General features: G+C 34.4%; 2 protein-coding genes across 2 annotated transcripts in view; both read right to left on the reverse strand.

The window, feature by feature from the left end:
• Positions 1-4,315: 4,315 nt before the first annotated feature.
• Positions 4,316-12,923, reverse strand: LOC123873175 (G-protein coupled receptor moody-like). The gene is made up of 3 exons (XM_045917896.1): positions 12,376-12,923; positions 5,501-5,739; positions 4,316-5,159 (listed from the first exon to the last, which is right to left on the reverse strand). Exons 1-3 carry the CDS (start codon positions 12,607-12,609, stop codon positions 4,331-4,333), a joined length of 1,302 nt encoding a protein of 433 aa, XP_045773852.1. The 5' UTR covers positions 12,610-12,923; the 3' UTR covers positions 4,316-4,330.
• A 303-nt stretch (positions 12,924-13,226) lies between these two features.
• LOC123873174 (G-protein coupled receptor moody) overlaps positions 13,227-17,954 on the reverse strand; it is a 103,761-nt gene continuing 99,033 nt past the window's right edge. The window contains exons 3-4 of the mRNA XM_045917895.1: positions 14,948-15,186; positions 13,227-14,324 (exon numbers count right to left, since the gene is read on the reverse strand). Coding sequence (XP_045773851.1) covers positions 13,478-14,324; positions 14,948-15,186 — 1,086 coding nt within the window. The 3' untranslated portion in view covers positions 13,227-13,477. The remainder of the gene's footprint in view (positions 14,325-14,947; positions 15,187-17,954) is intronic.

Here is a 17,954-nt window from a genome sequence, read left to right on the forward strand (position 1 = left end):
ATTTTAACATTGCTCTCTCAGTCACTTACTCCATACAATCCATAAACCATAAACTCGTACAAATCGTACAACCTTAATGCTCTAATCCTACGGCTCAATTCTGCCTGCAGCAGAAATGTGTTTGCGTGATGCCTAGATATTATGTTTGTGTGTGTAACTACCGCGGCGACATGCGTTCTGTATAGTTTGAAGTGCTATACGGGCTGTATAGCACTTCTATGCCTTAGTATTTTGATTTCTGTGGTTTTGGCCCACTGAATAAAAGTCAATATGAAGTCATCACGGAACACAAATCACTACACATTTAACAGGGCTCTCTCCGTCACTTACTCCATACAATCGTAGTTCCAATTTCATTTGAATATTAAGCAAACAAAGTCCATGAAACTTTGCAGACATATTCTAGAAATCTAATAACTAATATCTGTGCCTGTGGTGTTTTCTTAAGATTTTTCTAAATATATGTAGTTTTAAAATTACAGTGGCTCAAAGATTTGTATGTGAATTTTTAAGACTGCGTAACTTTGAAACCGAATACCTATATTAACGGAAATCTGGAAAACCACAGGCATAGATATTAGTTTCCGGAACGTTTCTACAAAATTCCATTGAGTATGATTGGTTAGTATTCCAATGAGAGACGAACTACGTTTGTATGGAGCGAGTGACGGAGAGACCCCTCTTAAGAATTTGCGGTTGGTAAAGATTTGTAGCAATTTTATAGTTAGGTTTCATGTAATTAAACACGTATCGATTTGTTATTAAAATGAGATACCGCCGCTTTTAATGGTCTGTAGGTATTATTAAATTATTGAGTATGATTGGTATGATTGAGTATGATTGGTCACACTAATTCACACTAATATTATAAGGGAGAAAGTTTGTATGTGTGTGTGTGTGTGTGTGTGTGTGTTTGTGTGTGTGTGTGTGTGTTTGTATGTGTATGTTTGTTACTCCTTCACGCAAAAACTACTGGACGGATTGGGCTGAAATTTAGAATGGAGATAGATTATACCCCGGATTAGCACATAGGCTACTTTTTATCCCGGAAAATCAAAGAGTTCCCACGGGAATTTAAAAAAATCTACATCCACGCGAACGAAGTCGCGGGTATCAGCTAGTTCAAAATATGAGAGACGAACTACGTTTGTATGGAGCGAGTGACCGAGCCCTCTTAACTCTATGCGAATTATCGTATCTTTGAATGTCTATTTTGATCGGTCTATAATAATTTATATCCCATAAAAAATGAGCTTTCTAATTCTATAGCACGGTAATCTTGGTACAAAATAGAGCGTCGCATGCTACTTTACTAGGCAACAAAATGAATGTTTCCATTGTAGCATGCCGCATTGTCGCAAGTTGTTGCTCCTGCATAAGTTAGCAAAACGCGTTAGTAAAATGAAATAGGTTACAAATGAAAAACATGTTTATTGAATTTTTTTTACTTTAATCATAATATCTTTGGTAAGTTCAATGGCTAGGGTTCCATGGCCCCAGGAGAATTGGTTCTTTGGTAAATATAGCTGAATACATTTAAAAACAATATTAATAAAATTTATACATTAATACATTAAGAAAACATCCATTTCGTATAGTAGATATACATAAGTACCTATACAATTAAAAAATGATACACATTGGTAGATTTCATCATGGAAGTAGGAAGTAATAATCTCTAGGATATTATGTGAATGTTATATTTTTTTTTAAATTAATATTTAAAGGTATTTAATTAATAAATAATAATTTATTTATTAACTAGGACATCAGTAGGTAAGCACAATCTGTCATCCATCGATGCTGTCATCACAATGGTTGTGAATCATATAGCCGAAAAAACATACATATCTATGGAAAAAAACACATAAATGTACCTAAAATTTTGTGTTACAAATGTTTATTCCTTCATACGTAAGTAAGTAAAAAGTATTTTTTTAAGTTGGTTGGTTGTGTTTTGTTCTTTAAATACACATTTCTAATAGCTACTTATAAAAGTTTATAGCTAACATTTAGGTAAGTATTTAACATTACAATCAGACCCATATTATTTCAATAAAAATTCATTTTTTTTAAATTTGGTATAACGTGTCTTTATTTTGAATAGATAGTGTAAAATCTGTTTTATTGACAATTCTTTTGTTTTAATTAAATGAATAAGTACTTACAGTATCTTTAGTAAATTTTCGTATTAATTAATTATAAGAATAATAGTGAAAGAGTTTAATTTTTTTGTAAACATTTTTTTAAATAAATTTGTTTAGTGAAAAAATGAAAAAGGTAATTTTTAACAATTGCAATGTGTGGGTAGGTAATGTACATAAGTGAAAATTGTGAAGACAGTAATATTAAAATAATATTCATTTTTAAGAGAAAATTTGCGAGAGTTTGTAAACTATAATAAGTACCTAATTATAACAATATTTTAAGTACCCGCATGTTAATGTTAAAACCCACACCCACACCCACACCCACACCCACACCCACATGTTATTGTTGTTATTTCTTCATTCTATAATTTTACGCAATGAAAATATATCTATAGGTATAACTACCAAACTTATACATATATAAAAAACGGCAGCAATATTATTGATAGGCTAATGATAAGTAATATTGTTTTTGAGCATTCTACAAACCTACTATTTGAATTTGTAAAACAAACACTTATCTACAAGTATTTTTTGTTTTTTGTAAAGTAATGCAATGAAATCGGTTATATCAAATCTATTTTTGAAACAGCACCTCATTTTATAGTTATAATAATTAATTTTTTTATTCACCTATTATTATTTTCTGAACAATACTATTATTATATTAAAAATACATTATCTAAGAATGACTAAAATACAAAACATTTCACAATTTAATTGCTTTCATAAATTATTATTATTAAAACCAATCTCCTCGCCAACTTTTATTGCTCAACATAATAAATAAATCATTAATAGGTAAATAATCTCTTACGTAATAAAATCCTAATTGATATTATTATCAAAAATGCAATAGGTATATAAAGAGACCAAAATAACAAAAAGGTATATTATATTATATACTAAGGTGTACTATTAATATACTATTTAAAATCTGGCCGATATTTCACAAGGATAAAATGAATAATTGTTAAACCTTAGTCCCCAAGATCTAACACAGTATAAATATTTTTAAATATAATCTTTTTGAATTTATTTAAACGGAATGTGAAAGTAATTTTGTTTATGCATTACCCTTAAACTGCATTAAAACGATCAAACTTGTTTGTTTACAAGTTTAACAAACATGTTTGATTACTAACAGCTGAGATGAATAGATTTCGTAAGTCACAAGAGCATAGACATTACATTACAATCGCTGTATATAGGTATATTTTCCTTATTCATGTATACAATTTCTTAATTAAATAATTCTTAAGTGTCTTAAATATACCTACCTAATCTTAAAATATATGACATAATTATGGCGTATTTTATTAATTCTAGGAATAACTAGAATACTTAAGCTAAATTCTTGTATCTAATGTAAAACAAGTAAACAGTCAGTCAGATAAGTAATTTAAATAATATTTTTCGTTATTTACATTTTCCACGTTTTTTAGTCTACATGAGCTTTTGGAAGCAAGATTTGTTTGATGCAATTTCAGTATGATAATATTTTTTTTTGTTACTTGTTTTTATAAATAACTTATTTTAAACTTTATTTTAAAAATCTTAAATATCATTAAATTCAGTTCCATAAATAACAAACTATAAATTGCCTGCAGGTAAAAAAATCAAAACGTCACGATATTTTTCATCATACCTACCAATTCGAAAAACGAACCTGGCATTAGGGGTAGCGGAAACAAACTTTCTCACTTCCGATTGGTCCGCATTCGTGCTTTAGTATGTGTTTTATTTTTCTCATAGGTAGCGGAGAGAAATAGTGTGTCGGTGCCAAAAGTTTTTGGGCGTCGCGTCGTATATTGAATTCCTCGCTACGCTCATTATTCTACTTTAGAATCCTTTACTTCGCTCTGAATTCAAAATAACGCCCTCGAGGAACAATTGATACCTTTGGCCCCTTGTAATACAAATAACTATTGCGTGAAGTGAACAACCTTGCATCGAATTGCTCATATAGAATGCAGCTACTTACATGCTAGTTACCAGTCTAATTTCTACTTTTATTTACAAAACAACTCACATTTACACATCTCATAACAATAGCAGCAGTGCACATTCGAGTAAAGCTAAACATTAACATGAGTATTAAAATTAGAAATTGTTGGTATTGTGTGTATTAACGCACGCTTTATATCAACGCCATTGTATTTTTGACTATAGATAGTTAGTTACCTGTTATTTCTAAGCGATATTCTAGCAACTTTATTTCGTCGTCTAAAAAGATTTTTATAGGCTTTTCGGTATTCACTTGACATCAACACGTAAATAAGTGGATTTATACTAGACGATAAATACAGCAATATGTACGAAGCAATATTAGATGCTGGGTATGGATTCAGTTCTCTTAAAACCTTAGTTATTGTAATCGGTAAATGACATAAACAGAAAGATATCATGATGGCAATGATCATTGTTCCCAATCTTCTATCTTTCCTTGATGGAAGCGTAATCTTCAAAAGTGCCATCGACTTTCTCAAAGCAGTTCTTCGTAGTCTAACTGGTTCACTTTGGATATCTACGGGATATCTAACGATTTCATCTCTTGTTTCTACTGAAAATGTAGTGATACGCGGCTGTGTTACAACACCGTTCTGTGAAAATGAAACGTGAGCGTTATTTATTTGTTCTACATTGTAACTACTGCTATTGTCGGTTGTTAGTCTTGCAGATACTGATGAAGATACATCTGCTGATGAAGATTCTTCTGAGGCTGGAGCTTTCTTAGCTTTAGGCAGAGATTTCTTTGTCGCTTTGCGAACTATAAAGAATATTCGTGCATAGCAGAGTATTATCGCCAAACACGGAAGTATAAATGCCGTTAGAAATAAAGATTTCTTTGGGGAGTGTCCCCATTGATCACTGAGTATTGAACACGATCCAATGTTCGTATCTAATCCAAACACACCCCATTTCCCGAACCAGGCTGGCGTCACTACTCCAAATGATACCGCCCAGATAGCGATCAGCATTATTGAAATATTCCGAGTTTTGTATAACCTGACAAAGAAAGAAAAATCTGTTAATGACATCAAAGTAGCTTTTAGTAGAGAGAAGCATACAAGAAATAACACTTTAATTTGAATGGCAGCCATTTTGAAAATTTTATTATGTGTTATTGTAGCGGCAATAGAAATGAGTATCTGGAAATTTCAACTATCTACTTTTAATTTCAACTATTACAGTTCATGAGATATACCCCGCTGACAGACAGGCGGACAGACGGATGTATAGATGGACCGACAGCGGAGGCTTAGCAATTGAGTTCCGTTGGCACCCGTTAGGTATGGAAAGCTAAAAAGAGAATTTAAGTACTTATTATAAAATTACTTTTTACTTACTTGGGATACAATTTTGGATGAGCAATCATAACGTATCTATTGACTGTAATAGCAAGAACGGTAAAGAGTGAGACGGCCACAAGGGCGTATCTTGCAAGCGGGAACAGGCGGCACAGAAGCTGTCCATGAGGCCAGGACCGTTTGAAGAAGGTGGAACCAGCCAGAGGCAGGTTGAAGCAGCAAAACAGCAGATCCGAGCAGGATAAGTTCATGATGAATATTGCAGTCGCGTTGCGGACCTGTAAAGTAACGATGAAGTTATAATTTTGGTATTAACTTAATTCTGATTTATATATAAAACTAAGACTTATTTTTTTATAAAGAATATTAGTCAAGTTAATAATGACTAATATTCCCCTTTCCCCTCCAAGCTCCAAGTAAGCGTAAAGCTTGTGCGAGAAGTATTACAATAGTGCAACAGGTGGGGTTTGAACCGGCGACCTTTCTGAATTCAGTTCGCTCGTATAAATTATAGTATCGCTGGACGGAACGATTTGTATTTAGCATAATAAAAAGGAAAAACAAGCTTTAAAAATTAAATAATACAACGTTCTGTAGTAGTTCCAATAAATAAAACTTAATTATTATTAACTGAGTACTACTACTTAGAACCTCCAAAAAAGGTTTCGTTTGCCAGCGAATCGGAAACAAACCCAGCCATCACAAAATTTATGCTTTGAAAGCACCTTTTAAATGAGAAAAGTTAGGTGAGATAAAATCCTAAATAAAAGCGCACGTAAAAACAAAGGGCACGCGATTATTATCAGACGTAAAACAAAGGGGACGTACGAGGAAGAAAAGAATAAAATATTATATTACTGTTATGTCTACCGATTAGGTGAGAAAAGGATTTGTTGGGTCTATAAAAGATAAGAAGGAAAACTCAAAGCAGGTAAATCTAAATATTTTCAAGGCAAGAATGAATATAATATAGGTATCTCCTAGGCAAGCGAGCTTCAAACTAGATAAACCACATATTTTTTTATTAGGCATGATTGGCAAGAATAAAAAAAAGTATATAATCAATATGAATTATGATTGCCTTAGAAATACATGAATTAATAATCAATTTGCTAGCAGATGTGTATTTAAAAAGGTATAATATAAATATTCACAAGTTTTTCTAACTGTCGTTCTTTTGTTCAAGAAAAAAATGAATAATATAGATCATATCTTGTAGCTAGACTAGCAGATTCACCTCAGCTCCGCACAGGTCATGTTACTGAAAATGTTTTCTTAGTTTAATCTACGGTATGAAGAAAAACGACATGCAAAATTTTCCAGACCCAGCAGTTTGAGCTATACGTACGTTAAAATGTCAGTCAGTCAGTTTATTATTATAATAATATGGAGACAGATATGTATAGGTAATTTTATAGACACATAAATAAAGATTTGTAAAAGGGTAAAGGTATACGAGAGGCATAAAAGTAAGCCGACTGAATCTATAAAGCCAAGCAGTCAATATTTCAAATAGGCTAACAGAATATTTTTGCACGTAAAGTAAAATATACCGTTTTCTCTAAGCGCAAACTTTTTAGAAGTGAATAAAGTGTTCTTCGGATGAGGTTAATGCTATGCATTGTCGAATCTAAACCAGCCGTACTTGATAAAAATAAAATGAAAACAAGACTGCCCTGCCATATTTTTTTTCATTATATTTTCACAAACAATTTATAGCCAGTGTCACTCCAGATGACGTAATGATACTCCTTTCATCCAAATCTGTTCAGGCGTTTAGAAGTTATAGTGGAATAAAGACACTCATAACCATACATGAACCCTGAATATATTACTTTCCTTTTTTGGGTAGTAAATGAACTTGAGTTTTGGTATGAAAAATAATCATGTGCCATGACTTCACTCGACTTTGTAGGCGTTGCGCCTAATAATAAGATAATATGTATTTTGGTTTCAATTCTTCAAAAGTAAAATAATATCCATTAGCTATTTAATGAACATGAATAGTTTTTTTTATTAAACAGGAATCCTTTTGTTTTTTCGGGTTAAGAAGTTGGCTATGTCCTCAACTAGCCTATGAAAGTCCGTTAAATCTGTTCAGCTGTTTCGAAGATTTGGTTGGTCACACAAATAGACAACAGCTAAAATTACACAAATATACTGTTTGGTGGTAGGGTTTTGAGACCTTGTGAAAAACTTAACAATGCTTATTAAGATTTAAAAGACAGTTAATATGCAATCACAGAAATTCACTTCATTAATTTTTCTGTATGAACAAAAGTATAATTTTGTACATAACATCGTGGGAAATTGTATCAGTAGATAAGCAATCAAATAGCTTCCTCGCGTGGAGTGTGGACTTAGACCATTTCCTAGTAGGTACCTAAGATAACGTAAATAACAACGATAGAATAGATAGTGTAAGGTCATTTTCCTAGCCCTTAGATATTGATGTAGTCAGATAACGATGAAATTGCAAGGGTCGGTGATTTTGATGATTCTATAACTTGAAAATGTTCGGTCAATAGGCATTTTGCTTATTTCTTTCCTTTCCTTACATTTACTACGGTCAGTATTTCAATGAAGATATACTTTATTATTAGGTAAAAGTTTAGTTCCAACTTTTCCTTTTATCTTTGATATTTTATTGGAGTTTTTTCTTTTAGTTCTAAAATAATTTTGTCTTTGTTTTTGACTTAACTTTCCGTTTACGATATTAAATGGCAGCTGCAAGACAAGAAAATAATGCTTTTAGTAATTTTGCTCAATTACCAAGAAACCTTTATAACATTTCCTTCGCAATTAATTTACGTGATAATGGCAACGTGCGTTCTGCGGTGCACAAAAGTGCGTCAACTATGACACAATTTTTTTATGAATATAAACCACAAAATTCTATGTACATTTTTACGTGCAATAGACTTATTTAAAGGTATATGTATCAAGGAACCTGATGTTATTATATTTTATGCATGTTCCTACGTAATATTATGAGGTTTTTTTTTTTTAAAGAATATTAGCCATGTTAAATGACTAATATTCCCCTTTCCTCTCCAACTAAGCGTCAGGCTGGTGCTAGGAGTAGGTACGACAATAGTGCAACGGGCGGGGTTTGAACCGTCGACCTTTCGGTTTTCAGTCCACTCCTTTACCGGTTGACCTATTGAGGCTGTTATGATACCAACTGTATCTTGATTGTAACTTTTCTCAGGTCTATAAGATTTTATATGTAGGTACAATCTAAAACTTTGTTTTGGCTCAATAAATCTGTCTTCTTTCAAAAATAAGAAATCACTTTGAAATTGCTTTGAAATAAAATAAGTAATTTGTTACTGTATAGTCATGAAAAAGACTTATAAATCAAAAGACTCACAATGTTGTTATTGCTTATTGTAGTAAATTCTTCGGCGGACGCCGTTTTATAGATGGTCTACTGGATTCAAATGATACATAATTGGTTTTGTTCTTTAACATTTTGCTTCTTTTAAGATTGAATTGTACTTCCCAAGTAGTGAGCGTCAGCATTCCTTATACCTAGTGCTATGGTTTTGATCTCTTACACTGTTTTCTATAAATAATCCGAGTAACAAGAGTGAATACGCAAATGCGTTATTACTTTCCATCAGATTTGATCATAATAAAGTGTGTGTCTATATTAAAAAAATAAAAAAATAAAGAGTAAGATTGTAAAGTTGCCTTCAAACTACCGAAATATAAATAGGGTGAGCGATATTTATATATTATATAATAGTAGTTTGAAATCAACTAGGCGTAAAAGTCAAATTATGTTTAAATTTCCGACTAGCGTGGTATTTCATGTTTGATGTATCATTGTATGCTCTTATTTCTTATTTTTGGGGCATAACAGCTAAAATGTATAAGAAATCCTATTATCTTTGGAATTTGAGAAAATACTACGAATAACAATATCTAGGAAAATATATAAAGCATCATACGCGTTGTCAAACATCAGTAATCGTCACTTGGGTGTTCTAAGCACGTCGCATTGTTACGATATTTCACTGGGACATTTTCTATATTGAATTGTTGCTCTTGCTTCTCGTTTTGTTGTTTTTGTACAATATTTAAATGTTTCTAGTTTTTATTTTCTTAGAATCCATTGCAAAATCTATATTCTTCTTGACACAGGATGTCTATAGCTCGCTGTTGCCACAATAGTATATTCTCTACTATCTCATTAAGTTCATTTTGTTTTTTCTTCTTTTCAATTATATGAACTTACTGAAAACTTTGTACAAATCTTTGAGTATTTCTACTTATATTAATTCCTTGAATTGTATGACCAAAGAGTTCAATCAGACTGCGTGACTGTATACAGCTGTTGTCTGTTATCTTTCGTTGATACTTCAAAAACTACGTCATTTAGAACGATTACATGCGGGAAGTAGCATCACGAAAATGTTCTTCAAATGGTGACTTATGCTTTTGATAATAATACCAGTATATTCCAGGTAAACATAAAGTGCGTCACAATAATACGAATATTGATTTGTACGTAACTAGGTAGGTACAACCTACGTAATTTAAGCAAGTGTAGACCAAGGAGACTACGCAAAATTATTATCTATTATTAGATCTTATTCCGGCAGACTGGGTGTCGACAGCTGTAGGCCAATTCTATGTTTATGATCTAATTTACGTACCTACTATTTAGATAAACTCTAGGTCTCTTGCAAATATAAATTAACAAATCGTTTGTAGATATTGAAAACATTTTTTTTTGTTTTTTAAATATTTATAGATTAAAGTATTTGGTAAGCATATTTTGGCTGGGTAGTTTTCAGAAAATGAGCAAATGTTTCTGCAGCACGTGCAATTTCTATGCAAATAAACTTGACAAATATTTCTGTAGGAATGTTGCAAAATTATTTTCATTACAGTTCTTTATTAAATTCTAGCGGAATCAAAGCATTTACAATTTACATTACAATTTACATTGCAAGGAATTTATAATAAATAATTGACTAAAACTAGTTAAAAAAACACTCAAATGTACCGAGACAAGTATGTCAGTATGTAATTTTATAGAAGGGGTCTGTTTTTCGAATTGAGTTAATATTGAATTTAGTTTTTAGTACAAACTTTTTCAAACAAAATACCTATTCTACTAAAATCTAAGTCTCAATATAGTATTTTCGTCTCAGCAAGTAAATAGCTAGGTTTAGGCATCGCTTATTCCCGTTTCCCATATTTATTTGTCATTTACCACATTTATCGCTCATAATGAGGAAAATGACATTGCTTAGCTTCTCTTAAGTAGGTAATATGAAGACAAAGTAACCTTACGTACGGGTAATAATAACTAATTATTGGATTTAAAACAAGTACTATGTATAAACTGGACATAATACTTTTTAATTAACCGTATTTACAAGTAGGTATATTGACTATTTCCCAAACGTTTTAAATGTTTAAATTACAACTTACAAGCACAATTTATATTCAGTGACTGTAAAATTTTCTTTTTCGAGTTATCTAATATAAAGGTGACTCTGATTGATCTATCAACGCACCGCTCAAACTACTGACGGATCGGGCTGAAATATGAAATGCAGCTGTTATGACGTAGACACCCGCAAAGGATTTTTGAAAATTCAACCCCTGTGGAGGTAAAATAGGGGTTTGGTGTAGTCCACGTGGACTAATTTTCGGGCTTACGTTAGTTTCATTACAACCAGGATCAAGCTCGACCCTTTAGGGGAGAGTAGTCGAGATGTAAGAAGTTGATGATTACTGTACTTAATCAAAATTGGATCAACGAACTTGAAACTAATACAACAAGTGCCTTTAATTACTACTCTATAGAAACGTTATTATCTAACAATAAAAACGATTATCCGGTAATACACTATTGATAAGGAGTTGACCTAGTACAAAAAAGGATAAAATATGCCGTAATAAAATAAAAGGGACAATATTATTAATAACTAACAAACAAAGACTGACAGTCATTTTTAGGCTTCCATATCCGAAGGGTGCCTTCGCTGTCCGTCCGTCCGTCCGTCTGTCTGTCTCGTGAATCGTTATAGGTAGAGAGTAGCAATTTTCACAGAACGTATATTTCTATTGTCGTTATAACAAAAAAATATAACAATTCCAAAATGGTTGGTCACCATAAAAAAAATTAAAAAGTCTTATTTGTTGTCCGATGTAACGGAACCCTTCATGTGCAAGTCCGACTCGCACGTGGCCGATTTTCTCATTAATAAACAGTAGCCTTTGCTTGGGACATGCAATTTTGCATGGATCTAGTAGGTATTTTTTAATCTAAATGGTACATTCCTGTATCTTCCGAGAATTGAAAACGTGTAGCGAAAAAAGTAAAAGAAGTACGTAATGCCGTCTCTAAGAAGTCTTGCTGGTCGAGGCGGTATAAAAAAGTCCCCTGTTTCTTTATTAAATTACTGATGTCCGTAGTGCTCTAGTACCAGTAATTTAAAGAAAGAACGCGTTAATCACTGGAAGGACAGACCAATAAAGTGACATCATTAAAATGTGTTTGAGTTATACCAGCGTATAACTAGCCATATTATAAATGCGAAAGGGTGTATGTTTGTTGGTTTGTTCTTCAATTACGCCGCAACGGAGCAACGGACGTCATGTTTCGCATGGATATAGTGTAAGACTTGCGGGTAAAAGCAGGTCTTACACTATATCCATGCGAAACACCGAAACCGCACGCCAAGATAGTTAAAATATTGTAAAAAATATAATGTAATAGGTGCTAATTAGTGTGTGGAAAATAATGCTCTAATAATAATTATAATATAGTGTAAGACCTGGATAATCTTTTCCACGAAAAATCAAAGATCGTCAAATCCATGCCGACGAAGTCGCGGACATTAGCTAGTTTGTAATGTTAAAGTATGGATTGGGTACGGTGTATCACTTACCTTTTCATAGCGAGCTAACGCGACTATGGTGATAATGTTTCCAGGAATGCCGATCACCATGAAGATTCCACAGCAGGCTGTCGCGAACTTCAGCAGTCCGTCCGGGTATCCTTTGAACAGCTCGATGGCTGCCAAGTCAGCGTCGGAGAGCGCCGTCACAACACTACTGTTCATCAAAACATTCGGAATCGATTCCATTTCTGAACTGAAAACTGCACTTCGCACGTCATACATACACAGTTATTCCACTACAAATGAATGTTTATAAGTTATAACAAACATCATTGCGGTGAATCTTTTTCCTAGAATCCGTTCCCGTAATGACTCAGTTTTGGATATTCAACGGGTTTCGCCTGACAATGGCACTACTTTAATTCATTGAAGGTTTAGAAACAATAATGGAGGACTCGCTAATAATGGCAAAATGTTTGCTTATTTTATTCGTAAGTATGATTATATATTTTTTTGTATATATGAATTAATGCAACAGTACCTAATTACAATATCATTATCATTACAAGGAAAATATTTTTAGGAATGTGGTAAACATTTAATGTAAGTAATACAAAGTTGTAGTTGTAGTTTTAATTATTAATAGATAAAAGTATTTCGATGATAGAAACAACTGTCGATTCATTTTAAAGTTGGTTTGCTCACACATAGAAACATAGAGCTACCATAAAATTACAAAGTTACTATTATGTATACAACAATTTCGTTATCAATGTCATGATAAACTTATAACGAAACGATGCTCTATTCCGAGTAGATACTTATAATTACCTACATGGTAAAGTTTAGTAAACATCAACTAACAATTACATTATATTAAATATCAATTGGGGCTCGCATCTATAGCACAATCACGGACGGCTCGCGATTATTTCGTATTTTATGTACAAAACATAGACATTCATGCATATAAATACTCTCATACAAATGACTAATTGGTTCAACTAAATAAACTGGTTCAAAGTTCGGTTATCATAACCTCTGTTCGATAACGCGTTTATGAAAAACTTCACTTTTTAATTATCTCACTGTATTCATAGACTGTTAGTTACGGCGGGCGTTTTTCGGATACGCCGTCGCCGGGCGAACGTCACGCCCTTCTTCGGCACATTAGGAGATTCTTGTACGCCTGACGGTATTCACTCGACATCACCACATAGATAATGGGGTTGATGCACGTCGTTAAATATATTAGAATATATCCCGCGATATTCAGCGCCGGCTGTGAAGTGAATTCCCTGAATAGCTTGGTCACCGTTATCGGTAGATAGCACACCCAGAACGAAATCATAATAGCCATTATCATCTTCAATAGCTTCCTATCTTTTGGCGTTAACCGAGGGGATCTAGTCGGTGCCGGTGAGCGTCTGAGTGCCACTGCAGCTTGTCGCAGTCTCTTGGTCGTATCGACACCTAACGGAGTCCTCGGTTTTGCATCTAGAGCGCACTTGTCGTCGTGGCCATCTAACGTATCGACTCCGGATGACGATGATCGTTCAGGGCAGGGAGTAGGTGGACAGTGTAGCGTAGGCGGAACTAGTAGGGCCTTTCGAGGAGGTGCGATATGATTATGGTAACCATTTTCAGGACCAGGAGACCGTTCTAGCGCTGTAGACGCCGAACCGAGGGCCGAATCCTCTAAGCCAGGTCTAGGTCTCTCACGACCTGGCGCACGTGATCGCCGAGCAGCCTCTCTTACTATGCAAAAGATGCGAGCATAGCATATCACTATAGCTAGACACGGCAACATGAATGCTCCAACAAATAAAAATTCCTTCGGGGATCGGTTGTTGCGGTCAGGCAATATCGAACACGATCCTATTGAAGGATCTAAACCGAAGCGGCCCCATTTCTCAAGCCACGTTGCGATAAGTGCTCCGAATGAGAATGCCCACGTGCTAGCGACCATTACCCCCAAATATTGTCTTTTGTAGAGCCTGCAATGCAAAACAGTTCGTAAATTACACAAAGAAATCAACAAGAGCTAAGGTTTTTTATTTTTGTATATCTTTTCCTATGTAGCACGTTCTATCTTATACTGATATTAGTTGGTTTGGTAGATATTCTATGTGAAGTTTTAAAAAACTTAAATCCGCGTGGATCATTTATTTGGTACAAAAGTAATACATATCTTTAAAGGCGGAGACAGGCTAGTTTTTTATACCGGAAAATCAAGGAGTTACCGCGGGATTCTTAAAAAACATAATGTATCCACGTAGATGAAGTTGCGGGCATCTTCTCATCATCATAGTCATCATTATCATGATGAATCCATTGCCGGCTCACTATAGAACACGGCTATCCTCTCGGAATAGCACTCGGCACATAACTCCGAAAAGTTTCATCACGTTGAAGTTATCGAACCCCGACCTCCCGATTTTTAATTTTTTTGTAGTTTTTTTTTATGGTATCTTATCAGTAATCTTCATTTTTGCTAGCGTTCTGGTTACACCCTACCTATAGATACCTACTCTGATATCATACAGTTAAAGAAAATACCATTGGCTCGTCTTGGCGGGGGCACTACCGTGCCCACTGATTAAAGTTGCAAGCGACTCACCTGGGATAAAGCCGCGGATGTGAGATCATGACGTATCTGTTAATGGTGATGGCCAGTATAGTAAACAGGGACACTGCCACTAGGGCATATCTGGCCAATGGAAACATTCTACATAGAGTGCGTCCATGGACCCACGAGCGTTGCCAGAAGGTTGAAGCAGCTAGCGGCAGGTTGAAGCAGCAGAACAGAAGATCCGAGCAGGAGAGGTTCATAATGAACACGGCCGTTGCATTGCGAACCTGAAATTACATTTAGTTTATCAATCGCTCTCTGGTACTCAAAATGGTTTACGTTTTTAGGGTCCGTACCTCAAAAGGAAAAATGGAATCCTTATAGGATGAATTTGTTGTCTGTCTGTTTGTCTGTCTGTCTGTCTGTCTGTCTGTCTGTCTGTCCGTCCATCCGTCCGTCCTGTCTGTCAAGAAACCTGTAGGGTACTTCCCGTTGACCTAGAATCATGAAATTTTGCAGGTAGGTAGGTCTTATAGCACAAGTAAAGGAATAAATCTGAAAACCGTGAATTTATGGATATAACACAGAAAAAAAATTAAAAGGTGTTTTAATTTTCAAAGTACCTACCAAGTGTACTTGTACATTCTAAAACAGATTTTTATTTATTTTCAAGCATAATAGTTTTTGATTCATGGTGCAAAATGTCGGGAAAATACCCGGTACGTAACCCTCGGTGCGCGAGTCTGACTCGCACTTGGCCGGTTTTTTAACGTAACGATTGTTCGGGATATGAAAAGAATTTTTTGTGACTGCTCTAGGAATAACTAATAATACTAATATTATTTTATCTATGGCTCCCCGTGCGAAGACGGGCTAGATCTACTAGCTCATAATAATTGCATAATAAATGTCAATATTCATTTAAGATAAAGTAACGATCCCCTCTTATCGTGTATCCTCGTAAATTTAACTATTCATTAAGGCTAGCTTCACAGTAAATAACTGCCCTTCATATTTTATCGCGGACTTACAATGTTAGGGAGCCTCAGCAGCTTGAATGAATTCAATTTAATACCAACTAGTTTATGCTCGCGACAGTCAGTCAGTAGGTAGTTAAAAATCTCGTGCGGATTCTTTGATATTTCGTGATAAAAAGTCCTATGTTTGGCCTTGGAATACAAGCTATCTTTTTACCCGTGAAAAATTGGTTAAAAGGTTTGGTTTTCAAATTTATAGTAAAAAATCGCAGTTATGGATTATTTTTGACTCTTCTTCTCTTTCTCTGCGTCGTATTCCTCATTTCTGAGCGTCTTTACCATTTTCCATTAATCACATCATGGTAGGGGTTTTTGGATCACAGTGCGGTAGGCTTTCAGATTCTTCGGTATATTTGCTTAAAAGTACTACGTGAGTTCTTTTCTTAATTTTCTTGGAATAATCACGATAACCGACGGCTAAAAGTCTAGTTTCTGAGTCACGAAGGCCATCAAAGGGCAGAATTTGGCCTTCTAAAGTCAACAAGTCAATATTGAATAACTAGCGCAATTAACTCGTATTTTCTGTCGCATAAAGACCGCTTGTCTGTCAGACGTCAATATGAAACAGAATCGGGTAAAACCATGTTTACATTGCTGGTAAACTGTGGTCTCTGATAGTAATTTACTAGCTAAATCACTGTAGGTTACTCATGTCATCGTAAGACGTTCGTGCGTAGGGGACCCTACGAATACAATGAACACTGACCTACGCTAAAGGAAAGATAAATGTCGACGCCCTAGGCCTAGAGGATGATTACAGAAGTCTATTAATGCATACATACTAATCTAACGAGCGCCAACAGATTCGACGATGGACATTAAACATTTGATAGCTTTTGGTGAGCTGTAAGTAATTATTAAGTAAGTACTAGTAGATCTAATGGACTTGTTAGCTGTATATTCGTTGGTGTATGCTAAAGTTGTGTAGTTGAAATCACGTCAGCAACGCACCACCGATCTCTAACGCATTAAGCTTTAATTCGATGCGATCGATACGGCCGAATCTATCACACGCATTTTGAATTATTTAATAATGCGTTGCGTACGCCTGTTGCGAAAACTTCAGGTTTTCTTTTCTTTTCTAGCGATCCTTAAGGGCCTGAGTAGATAAAAGACTACTGTCCGCGGAGGACTAGAGGTCCTCATCTTTTATTAACGGTGTTTCGCCGTATTATTAGTCCACCGTGTGCGTCATGCGATGAAGTTCCCAGTGACCCATTTTTGTCCTCCGCGCACAATAGTCGCCTGCGCAAGCCGTAAGAAAGAAACTAAATACTTGTTGGTACTTCTTAATGTTGCAACATGAATTTAAGTTAACATAATATGCACAACAAATAACAATCGATTATGAAATAAAAGTTAAGTTATAGCTGCAAAAGGCGTTAGAATTTATGTACAGTGAAAATGAACGAAACATTAAAACTGCGCAGTTTTGCTACGAGTAGCTTTGAATTCAATACGGAGTGAAAAATGATACCTACTTCTTTTTATTTTCAATATATCAGATAGCTTTTTATTCAACTGAAATCGAGCGAGTTTGAAAAATTATTGTACTCTCTCTGAATTGCGTGGCAATAAATTTTATATGAGTTCTTTAAAACTAATGGTAAGGCCGACAAGAGGGGTGGAAACGACCTAAAAACGAATGAACGAGTATTAAAAAGAATGAGAACTCCGATTAAATGTACTTACTGATCATATACATGTAACTATGTAGGTAGGTACTACAGTAAAAGCCTAGTGGTTAAAAGGTCGGTTTTATTTTCGGTGGGCACTTCTAATTATTCAAAGTATGTGCGTTTAAGTACCTAATTAAATAAGTATCACTTGCTTTAACGGTGAAGGAAAACATCGTGATGAAAGCTGCATGCCTGATTTCTCTATAATATTCTCAAATCTCAATAGTAGGCATGTGAAGTCTGCCAAACCATGCCTTTTTTACCATTTTGGTACGAAACCCTACAAAAGAGACATTTGGAAAAAAAATTGGTGTCTTTTATTGTGTTCAAAGACAGCAA

This window comes from Maniola jurtina, chromosome 16 (assembly GCF_905333055.1).
Source record: "Maniola jurtina chromosome 16, ilManJurt1.1, whole genome shotgun sequence".
In the NCBI taxonomy this organism is placed as follows: Eukaryota; Metazoa; Arthropoda; class Insecta; order Lepidoptera; family Nymphalidae; genus Maniola; species Maniola jurtina.

Coding starts and splice junctions, on each gene's coding strand:
- LOC123873175 (XM_045917896.1), bottom strand. CDS start 12,609: ATGTATGACGTGCGAAGTGCAGTTTTCAGTTCAGAAATGGAATCGATT. Junction 5,740..12,375: donor CGTTAGCTCGCTATGAAAAG/GTAAGTGATACA, acceptor GTTACTTTACAG/GTCCGCAACGCGACTGCAAT. Junction 5,160..5,500: donor CATCCAAAATTGTATCCCAA/GTAAGTAAAAAG, acceptor TTTCTTTGTCAG/GTTATACAAAACTCGGAATA.